Here is a 20,958-nt window from a genome sequence, read left to right as displayed (position 1 = left end):
TCCCCCTGATGTAAATTTAAAATATAAAACTACTGTTTTTGTTTTGTTGTTTGTCATTTCTTTACTTTTGCAGCAAATGGGCTACGACTACATTTTGTTATGCAACCCTGTTGAGTAATGACAATAAAATATCCTTGAATCCGTAAAATCAGCTATTCATACATGTAAAAAAAATAACATTTTTCAACACAAATGAATTCCTTATTCGATTCTAAGAGCAGTTTTAAAGAGTTTAAACCTTCATTTTCTTTTATATGTGTACATGGTTTCAGAACATATTTGCTTTTATTCATCCTGCTTTTATTACTTCTTTTATGTTAACATTCTGTATTTTCAAGTGAGCTACTCAGTCACATTGTGCTTTCAGAAGACGAAGACAAAGAAACTGTTATTTAGTAATCAATAGTGAGATATGTACTGGATCATACGAACATTCAGTATGTCCCAGATGCCAAATAATTTTGATTTAGGGAAAGGTTTCAATTGAGTGGTCTTTTGTTGTTTTATTTCTTAAGCTTACAAAACCAAAGACAAAACCTAAATGTTTCCTCTGGGCTATTTAATAGAACTTTTGTTCTTTAAGATGATAGAACCTGTTGGCCAATGTGCATTTGGGCTCTCAGCCCAGAATAAAATAGATGAACTAAAGCCTGCAATGGCCTAGTCATGCCCACTTGGCATTTTTCCCATTGTATGTGATGTCATGAACTCCCGTCTTTTGAGGAAACTGCGTGTGGCCGAGCCATAGGCCAATGGCACCTTTAGCCTTTATGCTAATGACCATGGCTTTCCTCAATGGTCTATTAGCATTCCTGTGGTCTGCTTTTGTCTCTTACCACAAATGGACATGCCCACCCCACCACCACCACCAAAAAATAAAAAATAAATTACTGGTAGACTCTAGGCGCTTGATGTCTCTAGAGGTCTGCAGGAAGTAGCATCGCAGAAACAGGAAGACAGCAAGAAGGGGAACAACGGGAATAAGGATCCAGGGGATGATGACGGCAGCTACTGCAATCACTCCGATGACTTGGAGAAATACCTGCGACAGAAAGAGAAATAGAAAGGAGCACAACGCTATCAAACAGTAATACAAAGTGAAAAGCTCCACTGCTGCTGTGTGGGCTATCACCGGGGCAGTGAGGCCTCTTTCTTCAGGCTAAACAAGAGAAACTCTTTCAGTTGTATTTGTGTGAGACCATCACAGACATACAGTAAGGTAACAGCAGGTTGTGGGACTGAGGTTATGTGACTCACAGTGTGAAAGGAAAACGACCACATCGCTAATTCTCACTTAGTAGCAGGTGAGAATTTACCACTTGGCCACTGCAGCTCATATCCCTGGCTCCCTCGGGCTTTCCCTTCAACACTTCTGGCCTGTAAGCCTCCCTGGCAGAGCAGCCAGCCAACAAGCATGGCCACAGTGACTGGCAGAGGGTTCTGGGAACCACACTGTGGGTATCTGATACATCACACTCAAACCACACAGCCCTCAACAACACAGTGACTCATCACCCGTGTTAATGGCTCCGTGACACATCTAGACCAGGATACCAGAGCTGCCTAAACAGGATTGAAGGCAATGACGACATCAAAGCACCCAACCCTGCACCATGTTTAGAAACAGATTTAAGAATCTGATAAAGAATTATATTATATACACAAGCTGTTCAAGCACTTTTGATAATTTGATAATAAGTACGCTGACAATATTTCAATACTTTTACTCTAGGATTTTGAATGTAGGACTTTTAGTGGAGTGTGTTTACTGAGTGATATTGGTACTTATTTTCTGAAATAAATGATGTGAATACTTCTTCCACCACTGCACATGCGAGAGACCATTTCTTCTTGACTGAAAGGTATACTGTGTTACGTATTTCATATTCGATTGATAGATGATAAAAATGAAACCTCACACCCTGAAATTAGACACATCCTAAGAGACGAATCCTAAAACGTGGAGATTAGGATCGTGCTGTTACCTTCAGTGGTCTCAGACTAGCCCAGAGAGATGGAAATTTAATTTAGCACCTTAATTACGGATGTTATCTGCCACTTAAGCACACATTTAAGCATGATCACTTTCGGTGTAGTTTCATGATGAAAAGCTACTCAATTTCGTTTGCAGTTCAGATAAGAGGGTATTACTAGTCGAACCATTGCTGTAGTGGAGCCCACACAATCAAACAGTGAGTGGAAGCTACTGAGCACAACTGATCCCAAGAATTTCACAGTACATAAGTTTCAATCTTAGCCTTGATGGAAGGCTACCAGACTGCAAAGTGAGATGGTGGCCCACGAGCCGTTACTGCATGTTATCCAGCCTTCCCTTGAGGGGATCAAATATCAACTGAACAAATGTCTTATCAAATATTCTATTTTTCTTTCACTCTCCTGCTGCTGATTGGTGACACGGTGACACTGCTCATTCACGTCTGCCAATTGGTTCCTTAAATTCTAATTGTGGCCCATTTCAGTCGGAGGCCACAGAGGTCCGAGTCAGGCTTATCTGACAGTGGGGACAGAGGAGGAACAGGAACCATTAGATAGGAGTCTTGCCTCCTCCTGCTCCCCAGGGCCCACTGTCGCCAAGGCCCTGTTTGATGTGATCCATTTGCATGGTCTGGCGCTTATCATGTCAGCATCGGGAACACCGTGGCCCCCCCACCCACACTACACACACACACACAGATGATTCAGATAAGTGATCCTATAAGCATACCCCCCCCCCCCCCCCCCCCGGACTACATCCATATCTCCAATTAAACCACACAGGAACAGAAAACTCCCAAAGCCACATCCCACTGCACATAAAAGCGGATAAAAGGATGAAAGGTTTTGTATACAAACAGTTTAAATAAAGAATTACCACTAATTGCTCTTTAGCAAGAAAAGAAAGCTACCGCACGCATCTGATTCAGTCATTCAAGCAAACTAGGCGCGCTGCTGTGTCCAAAGACCATTGAGATTTCTGCTGACCCTAATTGCTTTATTTCCTCAATGATTTTATCAGCTCTTTGATGTCAAAATAAATGCAGAAAATTGAAGTTAATTGCTATATTTGTGCTCAGCAATGATAGCGACTGTTGTTCCACAGCAGAAAATAAACACTTGCCTTTAATTAAACATCCCTCCGGACACGAAGAATCGGTATGCTTTTTACAACCTTTTTTTTCATCCTCCCTTTATTTACTGACAGTGTGCAATACTCGCCACGGGGGAAGAAAAGTGCAAACAAAACAGGAAAGGAGGGGAAAGCATGGCAAAGAAAATTCCTCAAAAGAAGTCCTCTGTCATCGCTGGAATTTTTTTTCACTCCACACTTTTCCGTGACAGAGCGGCACAATAAGTTGCAAGGGTCAGTGGTACTGAAACAAAACAGGGCTGTTCCACCCGGGCTCTGGAACAATAGAAGTGACCCAGTCCATTCTACTCTGTCTTTGGGCTTTATTTTAGCATTAAATGCCCAGATGCTATGGCCTTTCTTTGGGAGAAATGACTGTGGACACCTCCTTCACATTTTCCCTTTCTGGGCCATTTTCACTTCATAAAGCTGCAGTCAATGTGTTTTGTGTGTGGTGAGGAGGGTCTGACACATACTGTGGTGGTCTCAGTCGCTGTCTACATTGGTGGCTCAAGTAGTCCTAGGATTAGGCCTTTGTGTGCTGTGAAAAGGTAAAAGAAGTCACTTATTTGGGCTCAGTCAAGCTGCTGATTTCCAACCCCATTTTGGAAATAAGAGAAAGGCTTTGAAATGCGGTCTCTCTCTCTCTCTCTCTCTCTCTCTCTCTCTCTACTATAAATCACTTGTGTCCAGCAAATGCATTCATTCAGTCATTGCTCCTTTCTCCCTCTCTTGAAAACAACAAAAAACATTTCTAAATGTTTACGAAAACAGCAATTCACCAAGACAAAAGTCACCCACAGAAAGCATAGAGTGCATTATCGTCACCATATTGACATGAGGTGAGATTCTAGATAAGATTGTGACTTTGTTATGTAAGTTCCCAGGCTCAACGGACCCCTGGCCTGGCCTGTATGTCTGTGTAAGAGCAGCTGAGGTGCTGGACCGCAGCATCATGGGAGACCACACATACACACACTGGAAGCTTTTGCTGGCCAATGCTCGCCATCAAATGACCATGTGTGGTATTGCTGAGTGGCCAGTTAGGCACACCCATAAGCACACACACACACACACATACACAAAAACACACACCAATACACCGAGACTCACAGTTTTCTGGTTTATTTGTTACACTAATTTGACGAATAAGTGAAAAAATACAAAAAGTAGCACAGTTCATCTTTAGGCTTCTCACCTTTCTGGGTCACTTGTATTTTTTCACCCTGTGCGGGAAGACAATGGCACTGTCGTAAAACAATGCTCAAAGGGGATTTATGGCACAGCCTATATATTTCCACACAGGACCATCTCCTGTGTTTCTCAGTATAACCTGTGTAACGCCCGGAGGCAGTGCATTCTTCACTTCTTCTGTCACCAGCGTAGTGAAGAAGAGAGAGAAAGCCGGTGAAATCCCATCCTACAGCACTCACGGTTACGTCAGCAGTTCTCAAATCCCACAAAGCCACTGAAAAGGCCTGACACACAATGTGCCACAATATACAGACTCATACAACGATCGACCCGCCAGTGTTTTTAGACAATGGCCATCTTTGCTTAGTGCCTGTGTGTGTCTTCTGTGCTGGGTTTGTGTCTGCATACCGCACACATGCACACCCTCTTTCTCTCACACGCACTGTAAGCTAATTTATCTCTTCCAGGGGACTGTTGGTTGCTGTAATTTATGATTCATAAGCCAGTGTTTATGCATGTTTATATGTCATTAACATTGGCGAGAGCCGGCTAAATCCCACTTAAATGAAAGTAACTGTCAGCTGGTGTCTTGCCATGCACATGCTGACAAACTGAATTTGTATGGATGGTTTAGAAGACCTATGAATGTAGTTATGGACCTCACAGTTAGTGATGTGACTTGGTCAAGAGCCTTCACAAGAAATCCTCCACTGAAAGACCCCTGTACTCACCCCTCATTGTCTTGCCCTCCTCATCTGCCCCCTCTGTGAAAATAGAGCCAACCCAGGATTTAAAGGTCAAGTCTGCACAAAGGCAGACAGTCCCCGAAGCCTGAGGTGTTTTTAATTGACATTTCTGTCTTTGTCCCCTGACCATAAAGAGAGGGGAGAAAGAGCCTTTTTCCCCAATACACTAAATTAGTACTAAATGAGACCAGTGAAAAAAATAGGGCTCTGGGGTGTAACCAGGTTCCCCCAGCTTGAGGGAATCCCCTTGTTAGGCGGGTATGGGGGCAGTGCTGAGGGGCTGTGAAGTGCTTACTCCACCATAAAGGGGGAGGCTCTGGTGCAAATCCCCACACAGTAGCGGCCTCTCCCCATAGAGGGAGATAAACCAGTTAGGGCATTGTTTATGAAGTTTCACTTTATTCTCCCCTGACAACCATTTAAACAATGACTATGGGGAAATGTCCCTCCGTGAATGAGCAACAATAGTCAGGACCAGCAGCTTTTCTGTGCGGCTAATACTTTGATAAAAAAGGAGTGAAAATCATCCTTCCTGAAAGCATTAAAGACTGCTCCATGAAAGACACCTGCAAACAAGAGCAGCAAGCAGCATAAACAAAAGTGTTGTGTCCAAAGGATGCCACCTTTGTGCTCTATCCCAATCACTTCCCACTTTCTCCTGCAGCAAACAACTGGCAGAAATAATGTGCATATGATATATACACTCTTACTCTAACAAGTTGTTAAAAGCTAGCTTTCCCTGCAATACAGACACACGGTTAATAATAATCTCGCGTCTTGTATTTCATGATAAGACAGGTAATAACTTATATGGTGGAATGGATAAGTCAAACTTGGTGTACAGTGAGTATATAAGTGCAGCACAAGTGTTTTTAGTCTACCTTCACTGTTTTCAGATGCACCTATGCGCCTTCTACGAACTTATTATTTTACTCCAGCCATTATTCACCTTATTATCAAAATGAGGGAAACTATAGCAGACAAAAAGCTTTTGTGCATATGATCTTTTGTGCTTTCAGCATTTAAGATGGCTTTTGTCTACTGTGAGATGGGTATCTGCCACAAACATCACTCAGGCATTGTGAAGGGGGGATTCGTTTTCAGCACGCCTTTGTTCTATTCTTTGGCCCTAACCAAAGAGCCACGCCTGCTCCTCTACCTCGAATTGTGCAGCGAACATTCCCTTCTTTGTGGTGCGAGGTGCATGAGCTGGCTCATCTCCGCAGGCTTTCGTGGGAGATGGCTGTCACGGTGGCAGGGTGGCATTTGGTAACCCAACCTGGTTATGCACGAGGGTGGCCCTCGGCTACCAGGCCTCGAAGACTGTAGAGCATTAGGTGAATTGCGCTGAGAGGGGCAAGTCCCGCTCTGGATCTGTTCCAACTGACCTGTCCCCTTTTCCCCTCTACCACGCTTCCAGCTCCACTCCTGCAAACACATCGTACGCCTGCTGCTCACACTTCTTCTCTTTGCCACTCAACGCATTAACCCCTCCTCGCCTCCCCACGGTTTTCCTCCACATCATCCCCATCATCCTGTGGCCTTTATTTCCTCTTTGGTACCTTTCTCTCTCCCAATCGCCTTGCTTAGTCTCCAAACACATTCTCTCAAGATGCCGCTGCTGTTGTGTCACACGGAGGGAGCCACGCCCTCAGCCTATGTGCTCACTTTTATTAAATCTGTGCAGGCGCTGGGCCGCGCTGGCGGGTAATCCTACAGTAATTGTTTCCAGATTAGGGGACCCGGACCACAAAGCAGGTTTAGCCAGGCATGAAATGGCCTTCCCATGCTGCAGCGCCAGCGACCAAACCTGCCGAGGTGAGACTCACCTGGATAAAGTCCACGAACGTCCATGGGAGCAGAGAGTCCAGGTAACCGATGTCCTTCGAAAACCTGTTGAGGATTCTTCCTGGAAAACACAAAAGCACAGATTAGATGACATTAGAGTAGATACTATATGTAAGACACAATCACACGATTGACAGCGGAATTTAGTTTTTTGGTGAAAAAGATGCCAAGTGTATCATTTGTACAATCAGTAGAATGTAGTAAAATTAGGTGAAAGAATGTGTGATGTCTATTTATGCAGTATGAAGGAACAATTGGAGTATTTATTTTGAAATATTAAAGATCTACCTTGAACTAGTCCTATATGACATTTGGAAGAACGAATCTAAGCAAAATAAAAAGATACATGTCTTTTTTTTTTAATCCCTTAGCTAATAAAAGCTAAGGGATCCCTTAATAAAAAAAAAAAGAAAATGTATCTTGTTTCAATTTCCTTCTAGTCTCACCAGACTACTGAGCAACTGTTACCAACGTCCCCTCCAATTTAACAGAAAAGAGCTTATACACTGTGAGTGTGATATCAGAAGAAAAACACAGGCCTATCTAGATTAAACAATGAATCATTATTTGTCTGGCATTTCAAAAAGACTGCCCTACTCTTGGCTGAATACATGAGGGAACCTTTTGTTTGGAAACAAAGGGCAACAGAAGCTGCATACCTGCCTTTATGCTCTGACTGGCAGCGTCAGTGACGTTAATTGAGTTGCCTCCATTCTGCTCAGGTGTTCGTTATTTTGGCTGGTGCTCTGCAGGTGCTGTGGCAGTCCTTTATTGTGACTCTTTAAGTAACTTTGCTCCCCTGTTCTGATCCCGCAGCACATAAGATTACGCTCCAGCTGTTTTCACACACTGTGTATTGCAGGGTCAGTGATAGCAAATCCCAACACTACACTACCTAAAGGCAGGCAAGGAAGAAAGGTTTTCTCTATCTCTGTCCCTGAAGGAAGCCCTTCGACTCACAGAGGCAGACAAAAAGTACAAGAACAGTGCCAGTATTGCCACTACTGGGACTGAACTCAAGTTAAAAGACACGGACAAGCTGTGTAGATCTGTTGTGTATAGTGTACATTCCCCTGTCAAAGCGCCTCCAAAATGGTGTCATAATGTTAAAGCAACCCAAGATGACACATCACTGAGCAAACAGTAACATCTATTTGCGGAGAATGTAAATAAAGCAGCACTCACATATTTAGAGTACAACCGCTGATAAAGTGAGACTAATCACACAAGCACGTAGATGAGTTTATCAAGGCTCACAGATCGTGAAACAGGGTGGGACTTATTACGGGACAGAGAGATGGGAACGGCTGAGCGGCACAATTGGCAAAATGTGCTGGTATGGCACTCTGAAGGCGTGGCGAAGCCATGGCACCACTGACCAAAGAGTTGCCTCCCAGCCTCCCAGTCAGTCATACGGAGGTGGGCCCTGTAATCACCTCTCTCCACGGCCGTAAGCAGCTTACAGCTTTATCCAAAATGCCGCTCCCGCCTAAAAACATGCATGCAGACGAGGCCGGGCTCCCCATAACAGCCATTGCATAAACCCTGCCAGAGCATTATTCCCCGCAACAATCCAGCAATGCTCCAAATCAGTACTGATTCAAAGTCAAGTGGCGTAAGCATGTTGTACACTTGGAGGCAGACTAATCTTATTCACAGTGTGAGTGCCCCTTTAGCATACAGACATCCTGAGGGGAGGGTTCATGCAAGGGGTTAGAGCTGCTACTATACTAGTGTAGAATATCGCTGCTTCAGTCCAGGAATGGGGGGAGTACTTGTCAAACTGTGTTTGCGGAAGATCCAATAATATTTTATGTAATTTTACTGTCTAAGCCATAGATGACCTACATTCATGCATATCTGACAAACAATGCCAATGCGAAAAGGATAGGTTTCTCCGGGTTACATCATACCATGGTTAGAGGGTGTTCGAGCAGAGAACATCAGTCAGCTATCAGCTGTTTGACAAGCGGCTCAGTTAACAGAGAGTTTCAGAGGGGATGAAGTAAAGACCCTTCTCTATCCTGCGCAGACTATAGAGGGGATACATTACAGTGATGCAGTTACACAAAGACATTCACTGCATGGAAATGCCTATGAGGTAAGATCGGCATGGGACAATGGCTTCAATCACTATGGGTGGTTGTCAACAATATCACCTATTGTGTAAGGAGGGGTATAGACGTTTCAGGATATCAGCAGCATTAGTATCAAACAATTTCTCATGGTTGAGGACTCCAGGGGTGATTTGCACCACTTTTTCAGGCTCAGGAAATATCAAGCCCTCCCAACTAAGGTGGCCCCTTAGGTGGAGATATTAGGTGAACAGGGCCCCCAATCACACTTAAAGAAGTGGAATAGTGGGGTCCGGCTAGAGCAAGGCGTGTGGCAAATCGCTGTTCCCTGTAAACATCAAGATAAGGGGACGACTCAGAGCCGCTCCATGTGTGGGCCCCAGTGCAGTTGGAGGAGCCTTTCAGTCAGGCAAGTGCGATAATGAAGGAATACTGGGGAGGGGGCTGCCAAGGCTGGAGGTGGCACAGCTCACCTGCACTTCCATGAAGGGCCTCGGGGCCTGGGGCAGCCTCCCACCGCCGGCGCCTTGCTGCCAATACTAATACATTCTAAATCCATTCTCTTCGCTCTCACCGCCAGGCTCCTGCAATCTCCTCTGCTTCCCTTTCATGCAATTAAATAGTGGAAGTGCCGAGCGAGGGGGAGCCCTATCAGCCATACTGCACACACACACACGGCTCCATCTCCACATTCAATTTACACACCTCGATATCATCATCCTCTCTGCAGTACTTCTTCCACTTTGCTCTTAACACTCTTGCATCCCAGGCCTGAAATACAGACATTAAAAACATTGCCTGTGTAGACACAATTAGAATCTCACATCACTGACTACAGAAGATCTAATGTCCCTTGCTTCAACAGCAACTGAGTGACACCTAGCACTAAGATGGCCCACTATGTCGATGTGAAAGGGGGACGGTGGAGGTGTATGTGTGTGTGTGTGTGTGTGTGTTGACTGAAACTCCACTCCTTGACTGTGCTGATGAGCTGAAGCCCTGGCCTGCAGTCTCTGAGGGGATTAGCCCACTCAATGACACTAAATTACAGGGATCAACATCAGCTCAACACATCCACCGCTGTCTGTGCTGCTCTAACTGAATCACATTTGGATGAACAGCTGTAATAAGACTGTACATATTGCTAAAACTGAGCAACATGAATATATTAAGTCATATGAATTTATATAGCAGAGGAAAAACCAATCTGTAGTCTTATCCAAATCATCTGGATATCTTCTTATCAAATAGCATTGTTATGAAATATAAAGATATTAATCACCACAACTTGGAAATCAACTATTTCCACACGGCATAAAAGATAACACATGGAGCAGAGGCATTCAGTAGCTGATACAGAAGAGCTACAATGCCTCTCCATCAATCATAATTCACCACTGCTGTACTCTATTGTTAGAAACCGCATTCACAGAATAACAAATAAGACCTTTGTGCAGCGACGCTTGAAATGGTAACCTTTAACTCCGTGGACGGCTATCAAACACAAGGCCTGTTCAGCAGCAACACACCTATCACTTGCACATGTAAACACTTGTCAAATCCTTAACAACACATACGGCACACAGTTACAAATTACTCACACTTATTGCATGAGAGACGTGGATGTGGAGGCAGTTGCTATGGAAGTGGCAGTTATTGTGTAAAATAAAAAAACAACACTTTGAGACAGAAGCGAAACAATAAGAAAGAAAGAAGAGAAAGACGGCAGAACTGACAACAGCTGTCTTTGTCCTGGTGTTTTCTGTTTGGTTTTACTCAAGTGAATTCATGAAAAATACAGAGCAGGTGAAGAAAACAAATAACTTTGAGACAGAAGCAAAACAATAAGAAAGAAAGAAGAGTGAGAAAAAAAACGGCACAACTGACAACAGCTGATTTTGTCCTGGTCTTTTCTGTTTGGTATTATTCAAGCGAATTAATGAAAAATACAGAGCAGGTGAAGAAAAAAAACATGTAAATCAGTGAAGCTTATTGTTTTAAAAAAACGTCGTGGTCATGCTTAATCTACTGTTGACTGGACAAAGGACAAAAGAAATGCACTCTCTGGGACAGCTCTCTATAAATCCAGTCAGACGCACAGTGATGTTTGCCAGCCTGGAGGCCAAACTGTAAAGACTGGACTGGTCATACAATGGTTACCGATAGCAGCACAACAGCAATCAGATAGCAGTGTTTGTTAAGCCTCTCCTTTGCTGCGCTATTAAACAGATTATTACATTATTCAAAGTGTTTGTCCTCCTCCCGTGCGTAGATTACCAAGCAAGGCACACCCAGATAAGCCTTCAGGTAGTCCAATACGTAACACGACGGCAGCAGTAAAAACAAAAGCCAAAGATTAAGACCTGTGGTGTTTGCTCCAAACACAGCTTTGCAAAGGAAAGCTTTGTCGCTGCACCCACTTCTAATGCCAGAAGAAACCACAAGCTCCTGAACACCCTCAAATCATATTTAGACTTGTGTTACCAGCTTATTATGACTCATTATACAGATACAAGTTCCCTTCTTGTTGAGAATTCCCAGCCGAGCTGATTGTGTTGTACATGCATGTCACTATGAAGAGATTAGGCTGAGTAATTATCTTCTGACAGGTGAACAATGCGCCAGAAAAATTAAAGTTATCAAAGTGGGCCACTTGACAGTTGACTTTGGATGTGAATGACACATTGTACTTGTACTAACTTCACCTAATTAAAAGAGGTCTTTAAATCGAGACCACAAAATTATAGTAAAGCTAAATATTTAGCAAATGATCTGATCTTGAATTACGCTCTAATTTTCAGTAGGGTTGTGCAAAACACCCCTGAAAAATTTAAATTAACAGCAGCCCTCCCCGAGTAAAATCCGAGTGTTTGCACACTTTTTATAATCGTGTCCATCTGCCTAATCCATTGACCCAGTAGCTACAGCCTGCAAAGATAAAAGAAATAATCGAAGATTTCTGATACAGCGCACAAGACAAATATGTCTGTAATTACACAGCTCTATAGTCCAAACACAACACTGTCCAGGATCTACTGCAAACAGTATTTATTCAATATGATTGTTTGCTTTTTGTTTGGGCTCACAATAAAAAGATAGCACTCTATTCACTATTTTTTGAATACATTATGGCTTTATATTAAGTCGTCACTCGGCTTTTTGACTGATTTGGTCTCTTGGAAACAGAGACTTTACTTCCCAGCAGCGACTTTTGTGACGGCAGTTTATTCACAGTCAGAAATTAAACTAAATGTAGTATATTAGAAATTCTGATTAACATTGATCAGTTCGTTCTATTTATAGGTAAATTACATAAACATGTCAATAATATGATGACAATATGAAATATTTGAAAAGAAAACAATTTTTCAGATGAAAATTGTAACATTTGAAATCAGAAGTTATCATAATTATAACTTGATTATAATTATGAACTTGAACAAACTATGGAGTTTTGGGGCAAGCATATTATGGATGTTTGTCAAGTGGATCAAAACATGTCAAAGTAAGTAACAGTCTGCTCTCTAGTGGTGAGATGTTAGCACAATAACTTCTACAGAAGGTCCCACTGGATGATCTCATAATCATTTCATCACTCCTGTACAACCTTGACCATGTTGTAAGTAAGTTACGAGTTATCAATCATCTAAATGAGAACTTGATGAAGAAATGAGCCACTTACCGATTGGATTGATGTCAAAAAAGTGTACCGGGGTCCGCAGGATGGCGTTAAACATGCTGTTGTGTAGGGTTTGGGCCGAGCTCACCAGGACATTAAAGAAGACCAAGCTGCGAAGGAAGCCAAACACTACTGAAGTGGCTGTTAAACCTGCCAAAAGCACAGGAAAAAAAAACTATCAGCATACCACAATGCTAACATTGTACCCGTTCCAAGGTATGCATTTAAAGTTCCATCTTCCAAAGCAGATAAATTCTACTTAAGTTTTGCCTTTAATGATGATTTTTTTTGTCTTGAATGTCGATCTATCACTGTGAATACAAAGCCTGAAAGAGTGAAGAAGCTGGGAGTCACAAGGAGACAATCAGAGCAATGCAATAGCAGAGAACAAGAAAGGCACCGCTATCTCCCTGTACAGCTGAGACCCATGTACACATACAGCGGGCCTTGAAGGCCTTGGGCCACAGCCAAAGAACTGTGGATCTGTTCATTGAATAGCTGGCGTATTCAGAGCCTCAACAGTACATGAAAAGCAATGTGCGCTCAGTGGGCTTCACCTGCATAAACACCTAGGTACAGGTCAAGGTCCAGCTGCCGAGGGAAGCTGCCATTGAGGTGCTTTGTCACATTGATGTGATTCTGTTGAGAGGCCCTGCAAGTCAGCCACAAAAGAACCAAAAATTCACAAGGACAAATAAACACAATGAAGAAAGAACGCTGTAACATGAAGGCACAATTCAGAACACATCCCTCCTTATCCTGAAGCACAAGGTCAGTTTCAGCAAGTGACAGAGAAGGCCAAGAAAAATAGTTTGGTTCAGTCGTCTTCTGTTAAATCGTCAACCATTTCCAAGCTTAGAAAATGTCAGTTTGGCTCAGAAGACCTGCTATTCTCAAGCATTCATGTTTTTCAAAGGGTGTAAAAGAAAAGAAATCTCACCAGCAAGCAAGCCACCAGTCCTGCAGAACAAATGTAATCTAAACAAGCAAAAATAAACATTCATCAACACAATTTATTACACCGTTCAATTTCGTCTAAAATGTATTTATGATAAAGATAAAGAATGCGTTGTATTTTTCCAAAACTGATAGAAAACACACACCGAAATTAATTGAAGAAAATTGACTCACATGTGCTAGGGCATTGAGTAAAATGAGGACCGAGAGGACCAGGAAGTTAGCGCCTGCTCTGAAATACTTCACATACATACGCAGGCCGACGTTTCCTTCTGACCGGCTTTCCTCCTCCGTTGATTGCACCACCTACAGATAGACACTATTGTCAATGCCAGTCTTCCAGCAACACTTTAGATCTGGCTGTAATGAACAGCAGGGTAAGGGTGAGTACCTTCTGCCCTCTGGTGGCTGGTAGACTGCAGAACAAGCCTTTTACCCACAATGAGATTGCTATGAATCTATGCTTTCAGCTTGATGCAAACTGCTTTTTACCAATTAAAGCCAAGTATAAGCAATTTATTGTGTCAAATATACCTACCACTGCAGGTGGCTCTGCTCCCTCAATCAAAGAGTACCGAGAGGAGGAGAGGGAGGACAGCGAGGACATTGAGTTGTCAGAAAGCGTATGGGGGAAGCGGGAGACCGTCCCAGAGATGGGAGTCACATCCTGCCTCTCCTCCTCCTGGCTCTCCTCCTCCTTAAGCAGGCAGGTGAACTCAAGTCCAGAGCCCTGCAACTCACTGTAGGTCCCGCGTGCCACCATCTGACCCTGATAATGACAGAGAAGAGGCGCTGGTAACAGCACAAGAACTCACACACATGCAATTTGAGTATCTGTAAGTGAGATGAAATCTAGGCCCCTGTCAATATGACCAATAAGAAGAGCATGTACAGTATGTAAGATTTATTTTTTTCCTATACATTTAAACGCTTAGAGAAAGACAAATCCATACCTGACACACAAAGTCCTCAAATGTGTTCTCTACGTAATAGAATAACATCCTCATTGAGGCTTTTCACAGAATATTTTTGAATGTCTGGATGTATTGTGACACAATGGTCACCGGTAATGTATGAAAAACATTCAAGTGAAAGTAATAGATCTGTGTCATATCAATGGGTATTATACAACTTGTTTCAAGTGTTTTACCTGAGCTACAACTGTACAGTAAGTAACAAGTGTTTTGTTTTGTTTTTTTGCTGATGAAAGCTGTGGTAAAAGCTGAGAATCAAGATTATTATTCTACTTTTTCATGATTAAAACTATTTCAATAGCAAATATTCAGAGTACTTGGAGCATAGTAACCAGCAACAAATCTATTATTGGCTTTTATAAAACACTAAGATTCTGTTTTATAATCACCTGAGCACTTTTCTTTACATGTAAACACAAACATAAACACACACCTGCTTTAAGACAACAATTTGATCTGCAGCCTTCAGATACTGTAGTTGATGTGTAACCAGGATACGAGGCTTCTTCCTCAAAAGTCCACAAATGCATCTGAAGAAAACAAACATTTCTATCCAGCAATGAAAAAAACTCCATGAAAAGCAATCGGGAGATACTCGTGACGAGACTTACTCTTCAAAGAGGTGCCTTCCCACCTCAGCATCCACAGCACTGAGAGGGTCATCCAGCAAGTAGATGTCTGCATCCTGGTACACTGCTCTAAAAATACACACAAATGGAGGTTATCTCTGTCACTTACAAACCAAAATGTGCTTTGCTGCATCGTGATTTAGCACACCTTGCTAAGCTGACCCTTGACTTCTGTCCACCACTGAGGTTGGCCCCTCTGTCCCCGACCATCGCCAAGTCACCACCTGGCAACAGGTCCATGTCCTGAACAGAGTCCAAATGCAACCCTTACCAGTCATTCACAAAAAACGGGACTCACCACAAGCTACTTCTTCTAATACCTAGTCTACAGAGCAATAAAATGCAGCGGGGCATGTGATAATCAACAGTGATTCTCACTCTCTTGAGGGCGCAGGCTCTCAGAACTCTATCATACTTCTTGGGGTCGAGCTCTTTGCCAAAAAGGATGTTGCTTCGAATTGTGCCAGGTAAAATCCAGGGCTGCTGAGAGCTGTATGTCAGCTCTCCTTTGACCTTGACCACACCACTTTCCTGACTCAGTTCTCCCAGGATGGCACTAAGGAGCGAGGACTGACATGCACAAACACAGAGCAAAAAACTAAGATTTCAGGATCAATTTTGGGAACCTTTTGGGAGACAGATCTGAAGAAAATAAGTATTGAACTGAGCCAGGAGGTAATTAGCTTAGCTTAGCGTTAAATTGTTGTTCAGCAAGAAATAGTTACAGCACACAACTCCCAGTAAAGCCACACATTGTTTCTGTTTGTGCTTATGAATTAAACAGTCTGATTTATTGGCAAGCATTAAAAATAACTTTATTAGAAATAGCCAATCTTCAGTTTAAATTGAGAGTTTCATAACCACTTAAACGTTCCTCACAGTAACTTTAAACAAAAGAATGCATTCTGCTGCCTGCAAGCAAGCTAACTATCTTGCATCTAGCTGCCCTTTGGCTTTAACAAGAAATGATAGCACTACTCAAATAAAAAACAGGATTAATTTATGGTGAAATGAAGGAATCTTGCTATTTCCTGCTCATTATACCATCTATGTCTCCATTGTGTCAGTCAAATCTAATGGCCCCCAGTGACATTTTATTTGGCATTCAACTGCTGGTAAAATAAGTCAAACCTCAGCACTGACTCAACGCTATACTTCCTATACGACTGATGACATTATATTATCAATGATTTTGACTTACCAGTTAACATGTCTCAGATTTATCATAATGTGTGTGTGCATGACTATGAATCTTAAGACTACAACACAGATCTGACCTTTCCAGCCCCAACAGGTCCAATTACTGCCAGGAGCTGCTCTGGCCTCACTGTGAAAGACACGTTCTGTAAAGTCGGAGCCTCTTGCATCTGAAAGAAAAGGTAAATGAACTGAAACACATGTCATGTAGTAACTATTCACTATGTCTGTTATTGTCGGGTTTACTGACATTAACGGACCATTCTAGAGGCGCCTCACAATCTGTATAGCGACACTCTTTATCCTTACTTAGACCCTCTCGGGGGGATTTAAGGATTGTCGCACGTGAGCAATATACAGATAGAAAGGAGAGACACTTTGCCCACAATAATTCTTACCACATCCCAGTAGCATATTAAATCCTGAATCCTCACTATACAGTCCTTCTTTTCTGCCTTAGGAAGCCCCAGATGCTGAGGAGCAACTTCATCCAGCAGAAGCAAATTCTGAAAAGAAAAATCACATCCAGATTATTAGTTTTCAGTGACAGTGATAAACACACACTGGGTATAAAATATATCATCTGTCTGTGGTGTATCTACCTGAATCCTTCTAATGCTGATGAGAGACTCAGAGACCTTCTCTATGGCAAAGGGAAAGAAGAGCGTGATGGTGAGTCTGACCGCCCCGTAGAGGGAAACAGCCATAAACACTCTGCTAGCAGACAACTGGTTTCCAGTCAGTACGTAGATGCAGACGGTGATGAAGACGATGATCTTGCTGGCCACAAAGAAGGATGCCATGTTCAGGCCACGCAGGTAGGAGCTTTTCATGATCTTGGAGATTTCCATTCTGTAAAAATAACAAGACAGGTTGTCAGTAAACGCTGTTTAACGCTTCATTCACAATAATGGCAGCAAAACAGGAGCATTTGCTTTCATATGCTTGTCAATTAAAGACCAATGTGTAGGATTTAGGGCTGAACAAAGAATCATTATGTTGTTGTTTAGAATGTGGCCTTCATGTCTACTTAGGGAGCTGGTCCTCTTCCACGGTGTCCACCATGGTGCACCGCCATGTTTCTACAGTAGCCCAGAATGGACAAACCAAACACAGGCTCATGAGAGGGCCTACAGCAGTTTCACATTACCTGAAGGCCACCGTCTGTCCGACGCACTTGGAAAGGGAGGGGTGAGAGAGGGGCATTCAGTTGGTTGCAATCTGCAACCTCTCTGCTAGATGCGACTAAATCTTACACACTGCTCCTATTAATAACAGGATATTACAAAGACATGTTAATAGATTTTAATGAAATTTAATGAAAGGGAATGCAGGTTAGTTTATGGTGTACCTTCTGACATCATCCACCAATGCAGCAAAGGGCTTCTCCCACCCATACATCTTGATAACGCGGATCCCAGAGATGACTTCATTCATTGTACATATTCTGTCATCTGTTAAGACTGCTGTCTCAGCCCTAAAACAAGAGACACAAATGGCAGAAATGGCACCAGTGCAACAAACAAACGCAAACCTAAAAATAGTTTTCTATATTTGGTAAATCTGGCGACTGACTACGAACCTGAGATGAGAGAACAAGTGTCCGAACATAGTCTGTACTGGCATCAGGATGAAGAAGACAGCCATTCCCGCAAGGCATGATGGGCCAATCGCATACATCAACAATAATATCACAGCAACTACTTGGATAGGACCAATCCACAGAAAGTGCAAATATAAGGTTACCTGTAAGAAAACGATAATTCATCATGATCATTTATCGTCTTTTAGTGGAATCAAACCATGCTGAGGTCCTATATCGAGATATGAAATTACTTATTTTGTGACAGAAGTTTTGGCAATATCGCCCAGCCCTATTATTGAATGAGTCACATGTAAAATATAGAATTAAAGATACAAACATGAGATACTTTCAGGTAATTACCTCGTCAAATTTGTTGACGTCATTGGATAAGAGGTTCACAATCTGTCCTGTGGTAGTTTTGGCAAATGCTTTGCTGTTAAGACAAAGAGCCTTCGCAGAACAAAGGTGTTAAATCAAGTTATAAAAACCACAGGAATAGGACATGAGGTTATGAGGAATATGAGGATGACATGGATACATGCACCTCATAATGACTGACCTTCCGATAGATCATGTGGCACATGGCCACACGAATCTTCATGCCTGCTCGCTGGACGTGGTAGAAATAGAGGTGATGAAGGACGGAGAGGCTAATGGCGGTCAAGGAGATGCCTGCAGCATAGCTGTAGGCCTCATAGACCGCGGCTGTGTTGCTGGGGTCGTAACTCTCAAAGAACTCAATTATCTTCCCAAGTAGCACCGGCTGAATGACTTTGATAACATCCTGATAGAAAATGAGATGTAAGGCAGATGTGTGGGTGTGGTGCATTAAAACAGTTCTCTGTAGGCGTTTGGTTTCACTGTGACATTGCACTGTACCTCTATGAAGATGTATATTCCAATGCGTGCGTATGATTTCCAATAGCACTGAACAAGGACTTTGGCAAGTCTGGGTGGGCGCAGATCTTTTGCCGCCTGTTGAACCTCTCTGTTCCAGTACCTTTGAAAAGTGAAAAGAAAAGCAATGATTACTCCCAGTCAGTAATCTAAAATAATGGTGCAGTGTTACTCACAACAATGCACTGTTGCTCTACTGAATGTTTCTGGAGGAAAAAAACACAAGAAAAACTCAGTTTCACATATTTCAAGCAGAATAATGTGCACGAGTGGATGTTTACTGACTAAGTATGCTTCTTATTACAGATTTTGGTGTGTGGCTGTCTGGATATGCGTTTTTACACAATAGAATATTTACTGAGTCAAATATTTGTAGCCGTGCATCGTAATGACTAAATAATAATGAGACTCCTTTTTAGGCTTTTGCAGTGGATTGAAATCTAATTGGATCTGAATTATGAAGAAATAAATTTGTGTTGTTGCTCAGCACTCTCTCTCTTTACCTCCACAATTTAAAACTATCCACTCATTACTGCAGCTGCAGAATTAACTATTGGTATGTGTCATCATCAAGTACTTTTACCTTGGATGGGGGAGGTGCTGATATTTTAGACTCGTCACACTTAGGTTATTATGAATTCAGTAATCCCTCATGTGATAGTGAGGTACTGTCTATATATAGGTGGGCTTCCCTTCCAAGCACATAGTGACTCTGTCACCAAACCCTCAAAGGGGGTGGTCAGTCCCCTATTTAGAAGATGTCCAGGCTCGAGAGGTGCCAGGCAGTGAGTCCACGAGTCTCTGGTTGGCCACTAAACACTTGGATTATGTCCCAGAGGAGAAAGAGGTCATTCCAACATGGCCCCTGCTTAGTATGGGAATAAAGCTCTGATCGTTGTTCGGAGTCAGTAGTTTTGAGTGCGTTGCCTTTGCTGAAGTCGTGAATCGGGTCTTGGAGAACGCCCAAACCTACCCTTTACTTTCAGGGATTTCAATGTCAATAACTATAAACCTTGAAGTTGCATGGATGTGAAGAATAAGACTCTCATCTAAACCTGAGCAGTGTGTTAGTGCACATAATGTGCTAGTCACGGACAGTTCATTATCAATGCCATGTACTAACATAAGGAGGTGCACGGGTGTGCATGGTACCAGACCACCTCATGCTAATGGTTGATGATCAGTTTTGTCTCATCAGTTCAGGGGCCTAGCAAGAGAACTTTAAGTCTCAACTGATCACTCACTATATGATGGGGAATTGGATTCCTGTACCTCAGAAACCATTGGAGAGTCGGGGAACACTTTTCAAAACCGCTATCATGAAAGCGGATGCCAGGAACCGGCAATGAATGCAGGTAAGAACGGGGAACAATCACGCTAAAGAGGTCTTAAAGGACATTATTTAATGTCTTACCATTGTAGCTCCTCCCCGAGTCTATGTGATGCGTCCTCTGGGAGAACTTTATACATGTCATCTTCTTCCAATTTCCTCTGGTACCCAATTCTGAACAAGGGATTCAGCCAACTGGAGAGAAAGTTACATGAAAGTAAGCTCAGTCGTTGAAAATAATGATTGAAATTATTGTTCACATAAACTATGAAAACCTAGTTTTAGCTCAATGAGAAAGCATGGAAATAAAGGAGATAGAGAGTTTTCAGTCTATGATTTTTACTTGAAGACAAAAATACATTGCTTCTGTACATTTTGGATGTAGCTGGAACATTTACATACCACAGTGAAACTATGCAATGTGGCCCTGACGACCATTTTCTAATTCACTATGAACATTAATTGATTCACAGTTTTTGTATCTAATGTAGGTGCCAGAGTGCATTAAAAAAAACATCAAAATAGACTAACAGAGTTTGTTTATAAGAAAAGTGCTAGGGTAGGATCTGCTGATATTTTGCAAAAGGGCAACAGTTTAGTATCCTTGCCATACCACTTGTTTTGTTAACAGAAGTGGAATGTTCTATTCTTCCAAATATGTTTATATACTGTTGTAAACTTCCAAAGCTTTCTACTTCATAATTTACACAGTAATACACA

The 20,958-nt window shown here is 42.4% G+C and overlaps 1 protein-coding gene across 1 annotated transcript in view; it reads right to left on the bottom strand.

Annotated features, from left to right (window-relative positions):
* The window catches only part of LOC116389590 (multidrug resistance-associated protein 4-like), a 36,369-nt gene that overhangs the window by 14,934 nt on the left and 477 nt on the right, over positions 1-20,958 (bottom strand). The window contains exons 2-21 of the mRNA XM_031858379.1: positions 20,323-20,433; positions 18,891-19,011; positions 18,571-18,795; positions 18,372-18,461; positions 18,009-18,172; positions 17,778-17,903; positions 17,029-17,278; positions 16,825-16,932; positions 16,507-16,596; positions 15,608-15,799; positions 15,378-15,472; positions 15,212-15,298; positions 15,034-15,130; positions 14,165-14,395; positions 13,801-13,932; positions 13,610-13,647; positions 13,227-13,321; positions 12,673-12,819; positions 6,897-6,976; positions 892-1,042 (exon numbers count right to left, since the gene is read on the bottom strand). Coding sequence (XP_031714239.1) covers positions 892-1,042; positions 6,897-6,976; positions 12,673-12,819; positions 13,227-13,321; positions 13,610-13,647; positions 13,801-13,932; positions 14,165-14,395; positions 15,034-15,130; positions 15,212-15,298; positions 15,378-15,472; positions 15,608-15,799; positions 16,507-16,596; positions 16,825-16,932; positions 17,029-17,278; positions 17,778-17,903; positions 18,009-18,172; positions 18,372-18,461; positions 18,571-18,795; positions 18,891-19,011; positions 20,323-20,433 — 2,630 coding nt within the window. The remainder of the gene's footprint in view (positions 1-891; positions 1,043-6,896; positions 6,977-12,672; positions 12,820-13,226; positions 13,322-13,609; positions 13,648-13,800; positions 13,933-14,164; positions 14,396-15,033; positions 15,131-15,211; positions 15,299-15,377; positions 15,473-15,607; positions 15,800-16,506; positions 16,597-16,824; positions 16,933-17,028; positions 17,279-17,777; positions 17,904-18,008; positions 18,173-18,371; positions 18,462-18,570; positions 18,796-18,890; positions 19,012-20,322; positions 20,434-20,958) is intronic.

The sequence above is a fragment of the Anarrhichthys ocellatus genome, unplaced genomic scaffold (genome assembly GCF_004355925.1).
Source record: "Anarrhichthys ocellatus isolate YVR2014 unplaced genomic scaffold, GSC_Weel_1.0 scaffold20, whole genome shotgun sequence".
NCBI lineage: Eukaryota > Metazoa > Chordata > Actinopteri > Perciformes > Anarhichadidae > Anarrhichthys > Anarrhichthys ocellatus.
Note: the sequence above shows the minus strand (reverse complement) of the source record. Positions and strands in the feature narration are given on the sequence as shown.